The 21,278-nt window shown below is 34.7% G+C and overlaps 2 protein-coding genes across 2 annotated transcripts; one reads left to right on the top strand and one right to left on the bottom strand.

The window, feature by feature from the left end:
- The first annotated feature begins 301 nt into the window (after positions 1 to 301).
- On the top strand, positions 302 to 10,061 carry ABCG51 (ABC transporter G family member 51). The gene is made up of 20 exons (XM_004250979.5): positions 302 to 1,142; positions 1,496 to 1,616; positions 2,093 to 2,181; positions 2,555 to 2,639; positions 3,033 to 3,323; positions 3,421 to 3,511; positions 3,942 to 4,842; positions 4,931 to 5,091; positions 5,176 to 5,279; positions 5,359 to 5,515; positions 5,602 to 5,682; positions 6,238 to 6,386; positions 6,573 to 6,905; positions 7,219 to 7,509; positions 7,591 to 7,674; positions 8,044 to 8,177; positions 8,406 to 8,633; positions 8,725 to 8,896; positions 9,211 to 9,465; positions 9,566 to 10,061. Exons 1-20 carry the CDS (start codon positions 748 to 750, stop codon positions 9,836 to 9,838), a joined length of 4,395 nt encoding a protein of 1,464 aa, XP_004251027.1. The 5' UTR covers positions 302 to 747; the 3' UTR covers positions 9,839 to 10,061.
- A 2,794-nt stretch (positions 10,062 to 12,855) lies between these two features.
- LOC101250274 (uncharacterized) lies at positions 12,856 to 18,604 on the bottom strand. Its single transcript, XM_004250978.5, has 3 exons — positions 15,513 to 18,604; positions 13,817 to 14,124; positions 12,856 to 13,401 (listed from the first exon to the last, which is right to left on the bottom strand). Exons 1-3 carry the CDS (start codon positions 18,116 to 18,118, stop codon positions 13,055 to 13,057), a joined length of 3,261 nt encoding a protein of 1,086 aa, XP_004251026.2. The 5' UTR covers positions 18,119 to 18,604; the 3' UTR covers positions 12,856 to 13,054.
- Positions 18,605 to 21,278: the final 2,674 nt, after the last annotated feature.

Genomic DNA, 21,278 nt, shown 5'->3' with positions numbered 1-21,278 from the left:
AACGACTAAATATCTAATTGAGAACTCAGTAATTAAAACGATTTACTCTATTCGATAGCATTAGAACTTTGTCTCGACTTTGGAAGTTTTACATAACATAATATCTCAAAATGGCAAAATAACTGTTTTAAAGAGGAAAAAAAACACTCACTTCTCCTAATTTGACCAGAATTTTTTAGAAAAATTGTTCACTTTTTTGGTTAATCTTCAACCTCATCATTTCTCACCACCCCACTATCCTCTATGGGGTTGGGGGAAGTACTAAAGAAGATATTGCCTAGTCCACCATGAAGAAAAAAAAAGTTTTATAAATATAAGATATTTTTATGTTTTATAGTATCTCAAGAAACTTAAAAAGTTATATTCTTGAATTGAAACATTTCTTGATAATCTTGTATGCAACATCTAAAAATATTGCTTTTTTTATTTTTTATATGATCCTACAAAAAATCTTTGATCAAGAATTCATTTGATTATTGTTTTATGAACAACTCTCCAAAATGTTGTTCATTCTGTACTCCCTTTGTCGAAAAATTACATTATATACATAAGCTCTGAAGTTATTAGTAGACGTTGAATCCCTTTGGCTTCTTCGTGAGTTCTTTTCGTTATATTTTGAATCATGTTAGTGAAAATACTGACTTCGCTCTGGTTAAAATCTTGATCATTCTTCGGGAACTCTTCAAAAGATTTGATCTTTTCCTTGTTCTTGATGTGTTACTATTAGTGGTATAACAAGTGTTGAAAATGATGGAGGGGGCATTTGTGGGGAATGAGTTAGCAAGATTGAGAAGTAGTAATAGTAGGGGAACAAGTTGGAGGTCATCTCAAAGTATTATGGAGGTGCTAGGAGGGCAAAGGGATGATTTTTTCATGAAGAACTATAGTACGCGATGGCGAGAGATGGCAGAGGAGGAGGAGAAGGAGCTAAAATGGGCTGCTATAGATCGGTTGCCAACGTACGATAGAATGAGAAAAGGGATGATGAAGGAGGTGATAGGCAATGGGAGGGTGGTGCATCATGAAGTTGACATGACTAATCTTGGTAATCAAGATAGGAAGGTACTCATGGAGAGTATACTTAAGGTTGTGGAAGATGATAATGAGAAATTTCTTAGAAGACTCAGAAATAGGACTGACAGGTGATTTCTCGTTCTCGTTACTAATAACAATCGTTTATACTATCAGTATACAAAAGTTAAACTCGATGCACAATATTAGTACTCTTCGTTCTTTTTTTGATCATTTCAGAGTTTAGGTACGATGAAGATGTTACATGTTCTCTTTCTAGTTACTAATTTCACTTATTATGAATAGTTACATGTATTCTTTTAAATGGTGTGACATCATAACAATCGTTTATACTGTCAGTGTATAAAAGTTAAACTCGATGTACATACAAGTACTCTTCTGTTTTTGATCATTTGAGAGTTTTAAGTATGATGAATATGCTGCATGTTATACTATACTGATGTAAAATTTTACGCTGAAATAGGGTAGGGATAGAGATCCCGAAAATTGAAGTGAGATTTGAGAACTTAAGTGTAGAAGGAGATGCATATGTTGGGACAAGAGCATTACCTACACTGCTGAATTCCACCTTGAATACCATGGAGGTAACTGTTTTTCCTCCTTTTCACAAAATTGTATTCGTCATACTAAAAGCTATGTTACTCGTACTCCAAAAAAGGTTGTCTCATCCGTGTCGGATCCTCCAAAATATGCTAGTTATGGAGGGTTCAACATGCACCTGACGACATTTTTGAAGGGTCAGAGCAGCATAGACGAAAAGTAAGAACAACACCAAAACAAGGATGAATTGTATGGGGCTGTCCTTCGATCGCACGTGTCTGTTAGTAAAATTAGAAAGAATCATAGTAGAGTTGTAAACAAGGATTCTCCAAACATGTTGCCATACCCGTGTTGATACCTCCAAAGATGCACTACATTTGGAGGATCCGTCACACATGCATCAGCATCTTTGAAGAGTCTCTAGATAAATCATTCTTTCTAAATGCTCCGGTTTAATTAGGAGATTTTATAGAAGATATATGAATTCTTTGTTCTTAAGTTGAACTTATGACATGAACAGGCTGTTCTTGGATTGATTAATCTTTCTCCATCCAAAAAGAAAGTCGTAAAAATTCTTGAAGATGTGAGTGGAATTATAAGACCATCAAGGTATGTTGTCTTCTTACATCCTAAAAGCTTGCCTTTGTTTCTTGATTTACATTACAAAGTTAGTAAAAAATAAAAATTTTGAGTTCATTCCTAAGTTAGTAGTTGATTAATGTTCTTTCCCTTAAGTGGTACGAAGCATGTCGCTGCCAGAAGCAGAACCCCACATTTCTTCTAGAGAATCTCCGAATTGTTTTAGAGCAAACAAAAAGAGATCCTTAAGCCAGAAGTAATTTGGTTTAGATGTAGGATACCTATTCAGAAGTTTACACGACTCAATCATAGATGACTGAATCATCAAAGCTTTGATCTTTTTAAGTTATATTTTGCTTTGTCTTTAGCTTGTTGCTTATCACTTATGCTGAGTTGATTTCAGGATGACATTACTCCTAGGGCCTCCTGGTTCAGGAAAAACTACATTGTTGAAAGCACTTGCAGGAAAGAGCGAAGACGGTCTGAGGGTATGTTCATGCCGATACTTCTCTTTCGTAGAAATTGTTTACTTATATGTCAATGTAGTTTCAACTTATCGAGGACATGACCATAGATAAGACTTAGGAGGTTGCAAAGGACACAAACTAGGATAGAAGGTTAGTAGGTAGTAGAGTGTTATCTTGCTTATCCTTCCATGCTAGTGGCCATAGTGTATCTCCTGTGGTTTTTTTGTCCTTTGATTTCTACTACTATCTAGTGTCTCTTGTACTTCGATTATCGCACTATTTTGTTGTAGTTACTGTTCCTTTTATATATTAGGGATAAGGTCTACGTACTCTCTACTCTACCCTCCTCATACCCCACTTGTGGGATTATATTGGTTATGTTGTTGTAGCTGAATCGTGAGTTATATTTTGCAGGTGACAGGAAAAATTACGTATTGTGGGCATGAATTTCATGAATTTGTTCCTCAAAGAACAAGTGCTTATATTAGCCAACATGATCTTCATCATGGAGAGATGACAGTTCGTGAAACGTTAGATTTTGCTGGAAGATGCTTGGGTGTTGGAACCAGATATGACTTATTGGTGGAGTTGTCGAGACGAGAGAAAGAAGCGGGTATAATGCCAGATCCTCAGATTGATGCATTTATGAAAGCCACAGCAATGGAAGGCCTAGAAACAAGTCTAATTACAGATTATGTACTCAAGGTCTGTAACTTCTGTTTTTTTTTTTCTTTTTAGGTGTCAACTTTCTTGCTTGTGCCAAAATCCATTATATTAAAAGTAATGTCCCGTTTCCAAACAGATTCTTGGATTAGATATTTGTGCTGATATCATGGTTGGAGATGATATGAGACGAGGCATTTCGGGTGGACAAAAGAAACGTGTCACTACTGGTATATATTTCTTAGGAAATTATACATAAATAGACACTCAAACTTGGCATCAACTGACAAAGAAACACTCTACTTTGAGTGTGCACATCTTAACACTTCAACTCATATCCACAGTATCAGTTGAACTCTCCGACTTACAAAATGATCATCTAGCCACCTCCAAAGTTTATGTGTGGTGTCCATGAGACACACTTGAGACGAGTTGGAGTGTTTAGTTGCCAGTTGAGACCAAGTTGAGGTGTCTAGATGGGCACTATCAAAGTTGGAGGTCTTACTTGCCAGCTAAAAGCCAAGTTTGAGTTTCTGTTTATGTATTATGTCATTTCTTAGTCTATCTTTCTTCGTTGTTTTGACCGTTTTCTTATGTTCGAGCTCATCATTTTTTCATTATACTTTCCTTAATGGATTGTCTTTTTTTAATGAAATGAAGGGGAAATGTTGGTTGGACCAGCGAAAGCGTTTTTCATGGATGAAATATCAAAGGGGCTGGACAGTTCCACCACCTATCAGATTGTCAAGTTTATGAGGCAAATGGTTCACGTTAACGATATAACTATGGTTATCTCCCTCTTACAGCCTGATCCCGAGACATTTGAACTATTCGATGATGTTATTCTGCTTTCAGAAGGTCAAATTGTTTACCAAGGTCCGAAAGAAAACGTTCTTGAATTCTTCGAATACATGGGATTTAGATGTCCAGAAAGGAAAGGAATTGCAGATTTTCTAGTGGAAGTTACTTCCAAGAAAGACCAAGAACAATATTGGTTCAGAAATAGCAGGCCATATGTATATATATCTGTTCCCGAGTTTGCTGAGTCCTTCAATTCTTTTCAGATTGGTGAACAAATTATTATAGAACTTACGATTCCATATGATAAGTTCAGTGTCCATCGTGCAGCATTGGTGAAAAATAAATATGGTATTTCCAACTTGGAACTCTTCAAGGCATGTTTTTCAAGGGAATGGCTGCTGATGAAACGAAGTTCGTTCTTGTACATCTTTAAAACTACTCAAATCACTATCATGGCAACTATTGCCTTGACAGTGTTTTTAAGAACACAAATGAAAGCTGGCAATGTAAAAGATTCCGCTAAGTTCTGGGGCGCGTTGTTTTTCAGTCTGATCAATGTGATGTTCAATGGGATGCAAGAGCTCGCGATGACAGTTTTTAGGCTTCCTGTGTTTTTCAAGCAGAGAGATAGCTTATTTTATCCAGCATGGGCTTTTGCCTTGCCAATTTGGGTGCTAAAAATTCCTATTTCATTAGTGGAATCATCAATATGGATCATCCTTACATACTACACCATTGGCTTTGCTCCTGCAGCCAGCAGGTTAGTTGCACATTCACTTGACATGTGAAGCTTCATTCATTTTAGTACTACTGTACTGTGTAGTTTACTAATCTTTGTTCCCTTTCAGGTTTTTCAAGCAGTTATTGGCATTTGTCGGTGTCCATCAAATGGCTCTCTCTTTGTTCCGGTTTATTGCAGCAGCAGGAAGAACACAAGTAGTTGCAAACACACTTGGAACCTTCACTTTGCTTCTTGTGTTTATTCTTGGAGGCTTCATCGTCTCGAAAGGTCACAATTCCATTGCTTTAGCTCTATGCCTCAAATCATTTTTACTAAATTTCTAGTGCTGAAATACTAGAATGTTTTATACAGATGACATCCAAGATTGGATGATTTGGGGCTACTATCTGTCCCCTATGATGTATGGACAGAATGCAATTGCCATAAACGAGTTTCTAGATGATCGATGGAGTGCTGTAAGACCTGATTTCCGTTCACCTTCAATTGAACACACCAAGGATAACGGATTCTAACTTTTTCGTTCTTTTGTCACAGCCAACTAATGGTTCCCAACCAACAGTAGGGAAGACTCTTCTACATGACAGAGGCTTATTTACCACAGAAACTTGGTATTGGATATGCATTGCAGCACTTTTTGGATTCTCACTTCTCTTCAATGTCCTCTTCATTGCAGCTTTGACGTTTTTAAATCGTATGTTCCCTTTTTATGACATTAACTTTCACAACTCAATTGTAAAGAGATCGCGGTATATTAACTCAAAGTATGATCAATCTCAGCTCTCGGAGATATTAAATCTGTCAGTGTTGAGGACGACGACAAAAACAACAGTAGCCCACAAGAAAAAAGAAAAGTTGGAGGTAAGTAACTTCTAGATTTCTGTTTTTGTACATTTTCAATCAGCAACTTCTTCAGTTATTTTGTTGTAATGGAAATGAAATGATTGAAGTAATCAAAGAGACAGAAAAGGGCTGTTGTAGATAGATTTAATCAATAAACTAAATGAATTATTCACTCCGTTTCAATTTTTGTCTTACTTTCGTTTTTAGTCTGTTTAAAGAATGATGCTTTCCTTTTTTGGCAACTTTTTTATTCTAATTTTCCACGTGGCATGTTTAAAACCACAAGATTAGAAGACATTTTTGTACATTCTTCGTATCTTTAATTTAAAAACACAACATTCAAAAGTGACTTTTACTTTCTTAAACTTTGTGTCAAGTCGTAACCAGACAAACAAACTGAAACGGAGGGAGTATTTAATATCTTCTAAAGTTTGGACTTCTATACAAGCCATCAGAAGTCTTTGAATTTCTCTTTGCTGTATTCGTGACTTGTCATCCTTTAAGGTTAACCTGTAGAGCTAGAATAAACACACAGATTGAGACTAATTCGTCGTGTAATAATTACTACCACAGGTATTCAGATGGCAGCAACATGTTCTCAAGTAAACACCAGCTGTGTTGTTCCTTTACCGATTAAGGAATCAAGAAAACGGATGGTCTTACCGTTTAAGCCACTTTCACTAGCATTCAACCATGTGAATTATTATGTTGATATGCCTGCTGTAAGTTTTTTTTTCCAATCTTATTGATGATTCTCACTGTTTCTTTGTTATGAGGCTTATCGTGAGTAGTTGAGATTAAATGGAATAGTCAGGATTCATATAGCCGACCCCAACTTGTTTGGGACTGAGGCGTAGTGATTGTATTATCACTATAGCTCTCTAAACATGGAAGTTTTGTTTTATCAGGAAATGAAGACTCAAGGAATTGAAGAAGATAGATTGCAACTTTTACGAGATGTTAGTGGTGTTTTTAGGCCGGGGATTCTTACAGCCTTAGTCGGTGTCAGTGGTGCTGGAAAGACCACTTTGATGGATGTCTTAGCAGGTAGAAAGACAGGTGGATACATAGAAGGAAGCATAAAGATTTCAGGTTACCCAAAGAATCAGACAACGTTTGCTCGAGTCAGTGGTTACTGTGAACAAAATGACATTCATTCACCATATGTTACAATCTATGAATCTCTCCTCTACTCAGCCTGGCTTCGTCTTCCCTCCGATGTAAAGACAGAAATACGAGAGGCAAGATAGTAGCACTCCCCTCGTTTCAATTTTGTTTGTCTTACTTTCTATTGAAGTCCATTATAAAAAGAATGCTTCTTTCCGTTTATGGCAACTCTTATAATTTTTCACGTAACATGTTTAAGACCACAAGATTAAAAGGGCACTTTGGTACATTCCAAATATCCTTAGTTTAATACCACAAGATTCAAAAGTCTTATTTACTTTCTTTAACTCCGAGCTTAGTCAAAACCAAACAAACATATTGAAACGGGTTCACTTTGAATACAAACTGTGTGATGGTTTCACTAACCTTGTTTCTTTCCAAGTGCAGATGTTTGTGGAAGAAGTAATGGAATTGGTAGAGCTCAAACCATTGAGGAATGCTCTTGTTGGGCTCCCAGGGATAAACGGTCTTTCCACTGAACAGAGAAAGAGGCTGACCACTGCTGTCGAATTAGTTGCTAATCCATCCATCATCTTCATGGATGAGCCTACATCAGGACTTGATGCTAGAGCTGCAGCTATTGTTATGCGTACTGTCAGAAAGACGGTGGATACAGGAAGAACAGTCGTCTGCACGATCCACCAGCCTAGCATAGATATTTTTGAAGCTTTCGATGAGGTATTTATCGACTCTATCATGTATAGGCATAATTCCATTTTGTAAAATAAGTCATGATAAAACCAAATTTGTTGTTTTAAGCTACTTTTGATGAAAAGAGGAGGACAAGTAATATATGCTGGACCTCTTGGCGCTCGTTCCCAAACGATGGTTGAATATTTTGAGGTTAGTTGTCTCTCAATCCTCTGCCTTTTTTTAAAGGTGAAATTTGGAAATAGAAAACTTCCTTCTGTCATGTATCTTGATTAATGCAACATCAAATGCTATGTTTCATTCTCGATTCTAGTATTCCAGTGAAATGATTATGTCTAAATGTTCTGCATTATGGTCTAATTCTACTCTACTAGCACTAATAGACAGCATACAGGTAGAAGCATTACGCCTAGGAATCAACCACACGGAAACTTTGTTCTAAGTCTGTCCTTTCCTTAGCGGGCTTGGGAATAAAAGAATGATGAGGCTGTATATCAGAACTCTCTTCTCTCATAATTCAAAAGGTTTTTAATTTTAAACTTCATTTTTTTCGTTCTGCAGGCCATACGAGGGGTTCCTAAAATTAGAGAGTGCGATAATCCAGCTACATGGATGCTTGATGTCAGCTCATCTTCTATGGAAGCAAAACTTGATGTCGATTTTGCTGAAGTCTATGCCAAGTCTGATCTTTATCAGTAAGTTCTTGTGGATACTGCTAAGCTAATCTGTTGTTATGGTTATGACTTGACATAATCTTGTTGTCTTAAACGAACGATACGTAGAGCATACCAATATGCCACATGCCATATGAAAAGTTAGAAGTAAAGAGTTGTCAAAAAAGAAAAAAAACCGCGTTCTTTCTGAAACGGACTAAAAAGGGAAAGACGGAGGGATATTAACTAGAGTCTCAATTTGCATTGCAGGAGAAATCAATTGCTAATCAAGGAACTCAGCACACCAGCACCGCGCTCGGAGGATCTTTACTTCCCCACTCAATATTCCCAGTCCTTCTTAACTCAGTGCAAGGCATGTTTCTGGAAACAAAACTGGTCATACTGGAGGAATTCTCAATATAATGCAATCAGATTCTTCATGACAGTAATCATTGGGATTATGTTTGGTGTCATCTTTTGGGATAAAGGGAACAAAATGTAATCCTGAACTTCTTTGTTATAAGCTCGATTATGTTGACGAATTTCAAACTGTGAAATGTTTTTGACTTTTTCTTATCCTGTGAAACAGATACAGACAACAAGACTTGCTTAATCTACTTGGAGCTACTTATGCAGCTGTCATGTTTCTTGGAGCCACAAATGCTTCTGCAGTACAATCTGTTGTGGCTGTTGAAAGAACAGTTTTCTATCGCGAAAGGGCTGCTGGAATGTATTCAGAATTGCCTTATGCATTTGCTCAGGTATCACATAAACTTCCCTGAATACATGCTTGATCTTCACTGATCTCTTAGTCTAGTAGCGGAACCAGAAATTTTCCCCATAAGCACTTTTGAATCCTTTTAATATCGATTGATTAGACAATTAGTCATATTTAATATTCACAAAAAGAAATCTATCGGAAACAGCCTCTCTGTCCGAAAAGGTAGAGGTAAGGTCTCATACATCCTACCATCCTCAACAAACGCAGTATGTTGTAAGAAATATTGACATTTTTCAAGTTTCTCAAAGTATAGCAGTTGGTTATGAGATTTTTTCGGTTTTATGTGATTTGCAGGTGGCTATAGAGACCATATATGTTGCAGTACAGACTTTTATTTATTCTCTTCTATTGTTTTCAATGATTGGATATGAATGGACAGCAGCAAAGTTCTTTTACTTCTACTACTTCATATTCATGTGCTTCACCTACTTCTCCATGTATGGCATGATGGTTGTTGCTTTAACTCCTGGTTATCAAATCGCTGCTATCGTCATGTCCTTCTTCCTCAGCTTCTGGAACTTATTCTCCGGTTTCCTTGTTCCTCGTCCTGTAAGACAAACTACTAGCAACCAAAACTTGAACATTTTCTTGATATAGCTAAAAACTTACAAGGTGTTTGTTTGTTTGTTTTGGTTTTAACTTTGTACAGTTAATTCCAGTGTGGTGGAGATGGTACTATTGGGGTTCTCCAGTTGCTTGGACAATATATGGGATTTTCGCGTCTCAGGTGGGAGACAGAATCGATGAACTTGAAATCCCTGGTGTAACTGTGAAAATGCAGGTGAATCAGTTCATGAAAGAATATTTGGGATATGATCATGACTTTCTTGTAGCTGTGGTTTTTGCTCATGTTGGTTGGGTTCTTCTGTTTTTCTTTGTTTTTGCTTATGGAATCAAGTTCTTGAACCACCAAAAAAGGTAGAAGGGGAGAAATTTATCTGAATACACTAAAGTTCACCTTAGATACTAAGTTATATGTTTATTCTATGAGCCAAAGGGTTCATCGGAAACAACCTCCCAAGGTAGAGATAGGGTCTGCATATACGAACTCCACTTGTGATATTACATTGTGTTGTCGACGTTAGTTATATGTTTTACACCTTCAAACAAAAGAATTGTCTAGTGCTTTAGTTTGATACAAAGAAGAGCTTTTGCTTGTTGATTCTCATTCTAGCCAACTCCGCCCAGCAAATGAAATGAAATCACTAACATCTATGAGAATTAAAGGATATCATTTATTGTCTTTTGTTGTTACGAAATACTTCATCTACTAAAAATATAATGAATTATTAACATATAATTATTATTTAATATTTCAATAGTTTTTCTAATAATAATAAAACACTTCATCTACCAAACTCCATTTTAAAATTGATTCTATGTAGATATATAATGAATTAATACCATATAATCATAATTTAACATTTTGATAATATTTAAATTTAATGAAGGAGTAAAATCATAATTCAAAGTTGAAATTTTCTCACTTATAATAATACTAGTTCCTGGACACGTGCATCGTACGTGTTATCCAATGTCAATTGCATCACAAGAAATAATCTTAAATTGCTTACTTAACTTTTTAACTTTATTTTTCCATCACCACAATAATTGTTTTCAAAACTAAAGATATATTGAACCTTGATAAAATGACAGGGAACAAATTTTAGAAATTAATTAAATAAAAATAATAAAGCAATATTGTATTTCATCTATAAAACAAAGTAATTATAATAAACTATAAATAATGAACCAATGGATTAAACTAACAAAATCAGTATACCGGAGAAATCAATTATCTAAGCTTTTGAAGCTTCCCTTTGAGTTTTTAAAAATAATTTTAGTGGCAATTTCAATTTTCTTTCAAGATCAACAATCCATCTAGTATAGTAAAATTGCATCAACACTCTAATTTATCGATATTTATAATCATAATAAAATTTAAAATAAAGATCCGTTAAACCTTAGTAAATAATGACATGGAACAAAATTTTAGAAACTAATTAAATGAAAATAATTAAGCAATATATCATTTAACACTCCCAACAAATACACTATACAGTGATAACATATTAAATTGTACACATTGTTTTTCATCTTTAAATAATATAATCATAAGAAACTATAAAGAATAAATCAATTAATGAAATTTATAAAAATCAGTCTTTCAAAGAAATCAATCTTCTTTCTTTCATACCTCATGAATCTTGCTAATGTTGATTATGGAAATGGTAACCTTCATATATCATCCCACAAAGTTTAAATTCGGCAATTCTTTGATTCCATTATATATTCATTAACTCTACATACTTCATCATCTATTATTTCATGTAAATGTTGCTTTAAAGAAAAGAGAAAAATAATGAAAAAGAAGTCGTAAAACAAAGATTAAAGAAATCCTACTCAACTGAAATATGTCCATGAGAAAAATGGAAACAATTTTCTTTGATGCTCTTTGGGATTCCTTTAACAGATTTATTGATTATATGTATTAAATTAAATTAGTCTACATTTAATTACTATAGAGCTTTTGAAATTCAGCATATATATATATATATATATATATTATGCATAGGACATGTACCATTTATTATTTATTGTAAAAAGTTATTTTCTTAATGGTAATTTATCAATTAGTAATGACTTTCCAACTTCTTCATTGTTTCACTTAGAAATAACGTTTCATCTTTTTTTTCTTCTAAAATTCCATGATTTTTGATAATGTAGTACAAATGAAATAGATACATGAACTCTCTAATTCCACATTTAATTTCTTTTTCAATTTTTCTCAAGATAAAAAATAGTTAATGAATTTTGTATGTGCATTTAATATCTAAATAATTTGACGTGTTATAATATTTTAATTTGGTGAAGGACAGTTTCGTAATGTAACTTTAAACTCAAAATCTTCCCACTTATAATAATACTAGTATCTGAAATGTGCGTTGTACGTTTGTTCCTTAATATTTTATTTTAAATATTTCGTTATAAAGTTCAGTTATATAATAAGAAATGCAGAAATTAACAATTTTAGTTATGATTTAATCTCTTATGGTATGAATATGTCTATGAATAGCTAATTGTTTTTCCAGATCAAACAACTTATTTATTGAAGTAGTTTACAATGAATTTCTACTCGAAAAAAATATTAAACAGATATAAAAGTCTTTGACGAAAGTAGCAAAGACATGAAGAAGAAATAAATGCAATTCTAGTTATTGCTGAAATCACAAATATAAAAATCTTTTTCTTTTGTGCTTATATGAATTACATTCTTTTTTTAAAAAAATATACAATAGTATTTTTTAAATGAAAATAAAAAAATTGACGAACATTATTTTCATTTTCGAAGATCTTTTGATCTTTGTTTTCATAAGATGAAAATTAATTATACGAATCAAAAGATTAATTTAAAAAATTGGGATAAATAGTTCTAATTTAAAAATAATCATTCCCTTTTCATATCAAACACTATATCACTAAACATATTAAGATTGAGGCTTAAACCACACATACATATATAAAAAGGATAAATATACCTGGAAAAAAATAATCTCTAGCAGAATGAGAATGAATGGAAAATGAGAGATAGAAAACTAGTTTTGTAATGTAAAGAATATGAAAAGGTGGAGAAAATTATATGAACATTGATCAACAATAACTAAGAAAAATATGACATGAAACGTTTTTGAATTGTAATCAAAGAGATTATGACTATCTATCTTCAATCTTAAGTATTGAATTTAGTGTAACGCATTAAGTTCGGCTGGAATGAGTTTAACTGCAGAAACTCAAAGGATCAATAATTAAAGATTAAAAAATAACTGTTTTGCTATCATTATTTATTTAATTTTCAAATTTTGTAAATGACATTTTCTAATTTAATAAATAAGTGAAGGGCATTTTAATAAGCTAACTTTGAACTTAAAATCTTCCAACTTATAATAATATATGATATGATGATATATATAATAATATATATATATATATGATGATATTTGGGTGTATCTACTTTCATCAAGTTAGATAGCAAAATATAATTAGCTGCAAGCAAAAGCAAAACCCAAAGCCAAAGTGTCTAGCTATCATTCAGAACATATATTTTTGCCCTGCCAAACTAAAACTTGGTCTTTCCTTCTCATGGTGCAACTGCAATAACCTTGATCTGCTTCTTGCTCCTCACAGAACTTCGTTTCTTCGTTTCGAAATCAACTTTGTCCAGGTCTTCTGCAATTCCAAGGTAACCATAAAGGATTTTACCTACTTTGTCTGTCAATGGTTCTTTAGTTTCATCGTCATTGTTTCCAGACTGACCAGAACTTATACGCTGGAAATCCGCCCTTCCATGCTTCCGATGGGCGTAGATATCACACAGTCTCACTGCTTCTTCCAAACCTGAGAGAGTAGCGCTAAACTTCACCATAAGAATACTCTGATTTGCAGGCTTACCACGAGAAACCTTGGCCTTCTCCCCGAAGCCCATATCTGTAACAAAGAGCTGTTCAGCTAAACTAGCGGATACAAGGATAAAAGCAATCGAACATCTGAAAATCTCATCAAGCAGCAAATCGATTAAACAATGAGGCGAAATATCCTTTCGAATTGAGATATATCTCTTCTTAGTCCCTAGAGGAAGTAAGGTGAAACAAATGTCTTCATCAAAAATAAAATATGCCCGAGTTCTTGAACGAGTTTGAGGGTAAAAGTCCACAAGTAAAGGAATTTGAACCAGTACAGGTAATATCCTTTTCTAATTGTATTGCCTTTTAAAAGGGAGGGAATGAGCGGGTGGCTAGCTTTTTATTAATCCCCGCGACCCATTTTATTGACACACTAATAACATGATTTTATAACCAAACAAATGTATCCAGCGTGTTTCAGACCACCAAAAGTAACTTACCTCTCAGCTTAGACTCGAGCTCTTCAGCTGATACAACCACACGCTGATCCGGATTGCTGCTAGTTATGGAACTGTTATGGATGATAACAACTGGAGGCCAGATGATTAGATCTTCCTTCAAAGCCACAGTTTCAGCATTGGATAGCTTTTCACAAACCCAACTATCTTCATGAGAATCTGCACTCTTCCATCCCATCAAAGCACATAAAGCTTTGTGAAGGCCTAAGTGCTGCGATCTGAGACCAGCCTTAGAGGATGTTAATGCATGACGCACGAGGCTCTCTGAGTCTACAAACTCTTCTGAATCTCTGAAACAGCATAGAAGACGTCATAAAGAAAAGAGTCCAGTGAAGTTCTTGATGAAGAAAAGGTCCGATAAAGTTTTCAGAAACAAAACAAGGTCAATACAAAGCAAAGAAAATAAGCTATACAGTTCTCCAAGTAAACAGTAAATATAGATGGAATTTAGGAGCAAAAAGGTAAGCAATGACATTCTAGATACTTAAACAGACAAATAGACCGTTACTCAACTTACCAACCAAAAACACCTCTAAAATGAATTTAGTTTTCACAAAAGACAACAGAACTGCAGGTGTTTACTTAAGTTCTTCATTCAGGTGGCAACTACAACAGACATTATCTTTAAACAAGACTCATCAAGAAAAATTTCTCATCTCGTCCAATACAAAATAAGCCAGTGAGAGAAGCAAAATCCAAAGCTCACAAAGATTAACTGGATCTGCAAAGACTAGGCTAAAAACTATGTCTGCCTAACAAGATCTGGAATTAGTCGCTAAAAATGCAAATGCCTATAGTCGAGTATACATGTAAGCAAATTCTCCTATTTGATCATGCAGTAGGATCAACATTGACTATGGTTAAGTGGAGACGCTACTAATCATCAGACTTAAAATAAGAAATATGCAAACTGTTATAGCTTCTATTTAAACCCAATTATCAAACAAACTGCTTCAGCTACAGCCCCTTTCCCAAGCAATCACACCACTTGAACATCTGGTGTGTCAAATCCAGGTTAGTGTCAAATACTTAAGGGAACAGCAGAAGAGGTTTCTTTAGCAACTCATTCAACATCTTCCCTTTTCATTTCCTCAAAGTCATGGTTGTTTGAACAACCAAGGTATTTGATCTTCTTTGTAAGCACCATTTTAAGATAAGGGCAAATGTACTAACTCAAAAAATACATTTGCTCTTCATAATAAGCACCTTATATGAGATGGTGCTAACTAGCCAGATCGAGAGGAAATGCCCTAAGCTTTGGGTTATATAATTTCCTGAACAATAAGACTTCCGACCTACATAATTGAACTTTTTCTCCAACTCCGGAGTTTCCATGCATCAATAAAGTAATCCTTGAAACCACACTACTTAGAGCCAAATATATAAAAAAAATCCTTATATAACGACTGTATTCAGGCACATTTCATTCCATCCGTGCAGGATTTTTTTTTTTACTCCAACAGACTTCATGGGTTGAAGCAGCATGGAATGAAAACGCCTCATGGGAGCCCAGCTAGTCTCCTTATTTACTTTAGCCAAATGAGTCCTCATAAAACCAGTAATATGAATTACTTCCACTGACTTGACCGCAGCAATATAGTTATGAATAAGTTCAATTAAAAGAGAAGGAGTTTACTCCATCTATTAAAACATTTCATGATGTAAAAGACAGACCTACCTGCCACACACGAGGCACTTTAAACTACCAGCTTGCTCACTGAATTTTCTTCTTTTAGCTGGAGTCTCATTCAAGTGCCTCACGAACCTGAAGAAGGCATTTTGGACCAGCTGCTTAAAATCCTTAGAGTTCTCAGGAGGTTCAGGTTTTGCTGTAGTAGTAATACCTTCTTTGGGGTCATCACCTGGTTCAACAACACTTTCATCTAAAGTATCTTGATTTCTAGAGAGCTCATGAGAATTGAACTTTTTCACCCACGGCGGAGGTGCATGATTCTTCACTATACGGGGTCCCAAGCGCTTCTTCAGTGAAGATTTATATTTTGTTCCTAGTGGGCGTTCAACATCAACATTCTGGTAACGTGGCCCCAGCCGCTTCTTTATATCACTTCCACCAGATTTACTAAATTTGCTTGTACGTCTCAACATTGACACTGAAAGGTTTCTGGTGGAACTAATAGTTGCAGTGGCTTTGTGTGGCCTACCATTCTTCGCATATTTAGAGCGTGGAACATTTGGCTTTCTAGACATAACTACAGAATCCATATCCCTACTGATCCGCATTTTATCAGCATCTCCACGGTCATGGGTTATGTGTGCAGTCCTTATATCACTTGAAATCATAATTCCGGCACCATGATTGCTCATTGTGCCATGTTTTTCTCTAAGAGAAAAATTAGATGATCCAGGCAAGTCCCTTGAAATAAATCTTTCACGAGAACCTGCCTCTATCTTCTCTAAATGGGGGTCGTATTCTCTATACAAGGCATCAGATCTTTCTAGAAGATCATCATCCATCTGATACTTATGAAGCTCTCTTTTACGGGAGCTTTCATAGCCTCGATGTGATTCATTTTCATACTGTAGACGATTAGCCCCATAATCCAATATGTCCAAATCTGGCTTTCTTTGGTCTAGTGCTCTGCGGGACTCAAAATAATCCGGCGGTGACCGTCTTTGTGAAGAAAAAAGAGATTCCCGTGGCTTATCTTCCATCAAAATCTCCCGATGAGAAAATTCATCATATTTGCCCAATCCCATGTTCCTTGGAAGATTTTGAAGATGTACTTCTCCAGAACCCACTCTCTTCCCATAGAATTCACTAGACAGGGCATTAGGACTACCAACTTCACCTCTTTGAACGTCAGAATAACTGTATGCTTCACGCCTTTCCTCAGCTCGACCAAAGTAAGACTCCGTGTAGTTCCTGAACCCACTAACTTGCTTTTCAGGGTTCAGAGATGATATGGTCCTGGGACTTTTATCATATCCGTCATGGCCAATAGACTCAATAGCCTTTCCACTGTCCAGTCTACCACCATGTGAATGGATTTGGCCCTCTATACCATATGAACTGGCAATATCATCCTTATTAACTCCGGGCAACATGTTAGATTGAGATGATATCGCGTACTCAGTATTGAATTCTGAATATCGTCTGGTCTTCAAGGAGTCCTCCATGTATGGGTCCATTGATGTCGGCACTCCTCTTCCTGCTGCTTTATGAGAATGGAAACCTTCTTGTAAATGTATTTCCTCATCTTTGATAGGATCAGCATCCAAATAACGTGATGCCAAAGAGTAGCCACCACTATTTCCAATGCCAGAGATTCTTGGCTGTGCACCAACATCAGGGAGATGAGATTCATATGAAGAGTACAACGCCCTCTTATCAGCTTCTGAAGAAATGATACCATCACCGAAACCCGGATAAGGCCTTCCACGATTTTCTCTCTCGCTGCTTACTCTACTACCACTAACTCCATATTCTCTGGACCCATTAACAGTATCAAACTTTCTGGGCTTATCCAACAAATGGCTCCATGGATACTTATTAGAAGTTGAGTCCTCATTCCCTGAGCCCTCCTTTATCTCATGCAGCCTGTGTGAATGTTCACCAAGAATGTCAGTGTTTCCTCTATCACGATCAGAGATTCTCAAGCTCTGAGATGGCCCATAATCTCTATCTCCACCAACATAATTCATGGGTCGGGCATTCTGCAACTCTCCAAAGTCTCCACCACCATCAATTCCCATCCTTCTCGACCTCTCAAGCTCGTGAAAGTACTCACCCCGCTGTTCACTAATCATCTGGCCACTAGGTGAAAGGTGACGCTCCCTACTCCGTCCACGTGGTGAGCGCTGCTCCCAGTTCCTAGTCCTTACTGGTGGCGATATCTCCCTGTTCCTATTCCTTCCTGGTGAGTGCTGCTCCCAGTTCCTAGTCCTTGCTGGTGGCGAAATCTCCATGTTCCTATTCCTTCCTGGTGGAGAGTATTCCTGGTTCCGTCTCCTTACTGGTGGTGAGCGATCGCGGTTCCTGTTAGTTTCCACAGGTGAGTATTCACGCCCCTGATACCTCCTTGGTGGTGAGTTTTTCCGCTCTTGAATCCTCATTGGGGGTGAGCCCCTAATCCTCCGTGGAGACACATAATCCCTATCTCTTATCCTCCGTCTAGGCGAGTAACCCTCATCCCTAATTCTCCGTGGAGATGAGTAATCCCTGTTCCTATTCCTCTGTCGAGGCGAGTAACCACGATCCTTTCTCCTTTCCGGCAACCGTGGTGGACCTCTAGCATCTCCTCCAAATCTCCTCTCCCCCCTCATTATCAACAAAAGACTAAACTTCAGCAATTTCCAACCTAAATCAACCCAAACTTCTACAGCAAACAACAGCTTCCCACTTTCAATCACCAAAAATTTCACAGCACAACATAAAAAAAAAAAAACTAACTTGCTAATCAACAGCAAAACGACAGATCCCCGAAACCCTAACCCTAAAATAAATTATATATTCGTCCGTAAACTTCTTTCTACCGCTAAAATATATTCGATTCAAGCAAAAGGGTATTCAAAAATACCTCTTTCAGATCAAACAATCCGCAAAAACGCGATCAACAGATTATCAAATTCAAACCTTTTTAAGATGAGAATATGAAGGAAATTCCACTGTTTCTCCTCTAATCATGATGGTGATGATGCGATTGGTGCAAAGTTACGAAGATGGAGAACTGTGATGCGTCTGTAATGGCGTCAAATTGGAAGATTTGACAATGGCGGATCTATGGTGAAGGGGAAAAGATTGATGGATATGTGTGTCCAATGTTGGGCCGGGTTACTAAAAGGGCCATCTATGATGGGCTTAGTTGGATTTCGTTAGTACTTGAGTAAAAGGCCCAAACCAAACTACTTTGAGAGAATTGGACAAATAGCAAACATTTAAGGAAAAACTACAAAATATGGCAAACATTAATATACATTTAAAATAAATAGCTACAGTTCACTTTTTTTATGTTATATGGATATAATTACACAATAAATAGCAAAGTAATTATAATATAAATAATTAGAAAATTATTAATATTAAATAGGGAAGTTATTATTACACACCTAATTTATTATGTTTAGGCATATTTTATGTGATTGGTTCTCCATGTTTGCTCTCATTAATACTTTCTCTTTCACCAATTTTTCTATATTACAAAATTCTGTATTTTTCTCTCATATATCTTTCAATTTAATATCTTTTTGATGATTTTAGAAAGAAGTTTTGTAATTTGAAATCATCATATATCACTTAATTGATTTTTTCTCCTTATTTTAATGAAGAACATATTTGTATATATATGTTGCATCTTTTTTATAGGCTTTCGATTTACTCGTTTCTATATTACAATGACTACAGTTATTAAAAAAAAAGTAATACAAGAAGAACACAAACAAAAAGAGATTGAGGTTTGTGTGATTGTCAAATCTGTATATAGTATAATAGTTATATACATAGATACTAGTATTCTAATTATTATTTTTTTTGAATCACATGTATTCTAATATTAACACAAATTGGAATGGTGTTATCTGAATATAAGTATTTGGATACATAAGTAATCTATCGAATTTGAAAGGTTAATTAGGTAATACAAGTATAATTGGATACATTAATAATATTTTTTTATAAACAAATACATAAGTCAACACCAAGCCTCAAGTATTATAAGAAAAACTTGACCAAAAAGAGATTGTCGTTTGTTGATTTTTTTTCTCATTTTTTTAAACAACCGAATACTTGCATACTTTTCTTTCTACACATTCTATTATTTTCCATTTTTTTTGTATTGTCAAATATTCATCTTTTGTTAAATAACAAAGTATATGTATACTATATTAGTGTATTCATTTTTTGATTAACAAAAATATATTCATTTTTCAAATTATCGTGTTTGTATGCTAAATTGTTATACTTTATTGTGTTTAATATATAATATATTAAGTTTTTATAAATAATTGCATCCTTGATATATCAATACTTTAAATTTTATAAATAAAGATACTATTTTGATACAATTAATACAGTTTTTTATTTAGTTCATCGTAATTAAAACTGTATCAATGTATGAATAGAAAAATAAAAAACATATACAATAATATAGCTAGAAAAAGAGTTAAAATGTAGTCATTTTTTATAAATACCATACTTATAGCTATTGAGCTTTAATAACCCTATAAATATAGTCATTTTTGTAAGTTACTCAACATTTAAATCAAAATAAATCCTATAGCTACTGTTAAAGCTTTGTATTTCGTAGTAAATTTTGCACGATTTTTGCTATTTGGTTCGAACCCCCTCATCGAGCGGAAGATTCATTTTTATCCAAATTCATTCCCTATATTTTCTCTCTCATTTTCTTTCAGTTATCTCTAAAAGCTCTTCCCAAATCAATTATTTTTAATTGGTTGTGGCCCACCCTCTATTTTTATACAAATATATTAGCTATCTTTACTCTCACAATTTCTTTCAATTTTTTCTAAAATATCTCCCCAAATCTGAATTTTCTTTAAAAATTATATATCCTTATAAAACACAAATGGATAAAATTTGTTTGTGTTTGTATAAAGCGAGAGGAAATTATATAAATACATATATTTTTGTTCCCCTCTCCCAGATCTCGCTCGCCACTCTCCCTAATCTCGCTCGCCACCCTCGCTTATACAAATAAAAACGAATGTATAAATTATGTTTCTGTTTGTAAAAAGTGAGAGAAAAATGTATATACACATGCAAATACATATATTTTTTTATATACACTTATAGTTATACAATAAAATACTCCCCTGCCCAGTTTCTTTTGCCTTTCTCTTTTTCTCATTTAATACAATTTTAAATTGTATATAATTTCTCTCTTTCTCATTTTATACAATTTGATTCAATTGTATATTCCCTGGCCAAGTCTCTTTTGTCTTTCTTTCTTTCTCATTCTATACAAATTCAAATTGTATATAATTATTTTATACACTTATAATTATACAATTCGTTTTATACAATTCTCTGCCCAAGTCTCTTTCTCTTTCTCGTTTTATACACTTCATTTTATACAATTCGCTTTAATTATATATGTATAGCGAATTATACATTTATATGTTTGTTGTGGAGTGTAATTATGCAAACTTTGCTATAGCATACAAATATGAATTTTATGTTTGTTATAGGTGAAAGTTTCCCTTTTAACCATTAAAAATAAGTTCGAAAATAGCAAACATAATAGACATTATAAGGTTATATAGCTATAATTTCGATAATTACGCTCTATAACTATAGTTTCATTTGCTATGGAGGTTGCGATTGTATGTTTTTGTTCGTTTGGATATTTCATTTGCAAATATACAAATAGGGGAAATATATACAAATTCTGCATTTATACATTTTAGAAATTTTCAAAACTCCATTTATATATTTAACTTGTCAACATACAAACAGGTTGATTTATTA

Source organism: Solanum lycopersicum, chromosome 11, assembly GCF_036512215.1.
Source record: "Solanum lycopersicum chromosome 11, SLM_r2.1".
NCBI classification, from domain to species: domain Eukaryota; kingdom Viridiplantae; phylum Streptophyta; class Magnoliopsida; order Solanales; family Solanaceae; genus Solanum; species Solanum lycopersicum.
The sequence above is the reverse complement of the archived record's forward strand: the minus strand, read 5'-3'. Positions and strand labels throughout refer to the sequence as shown.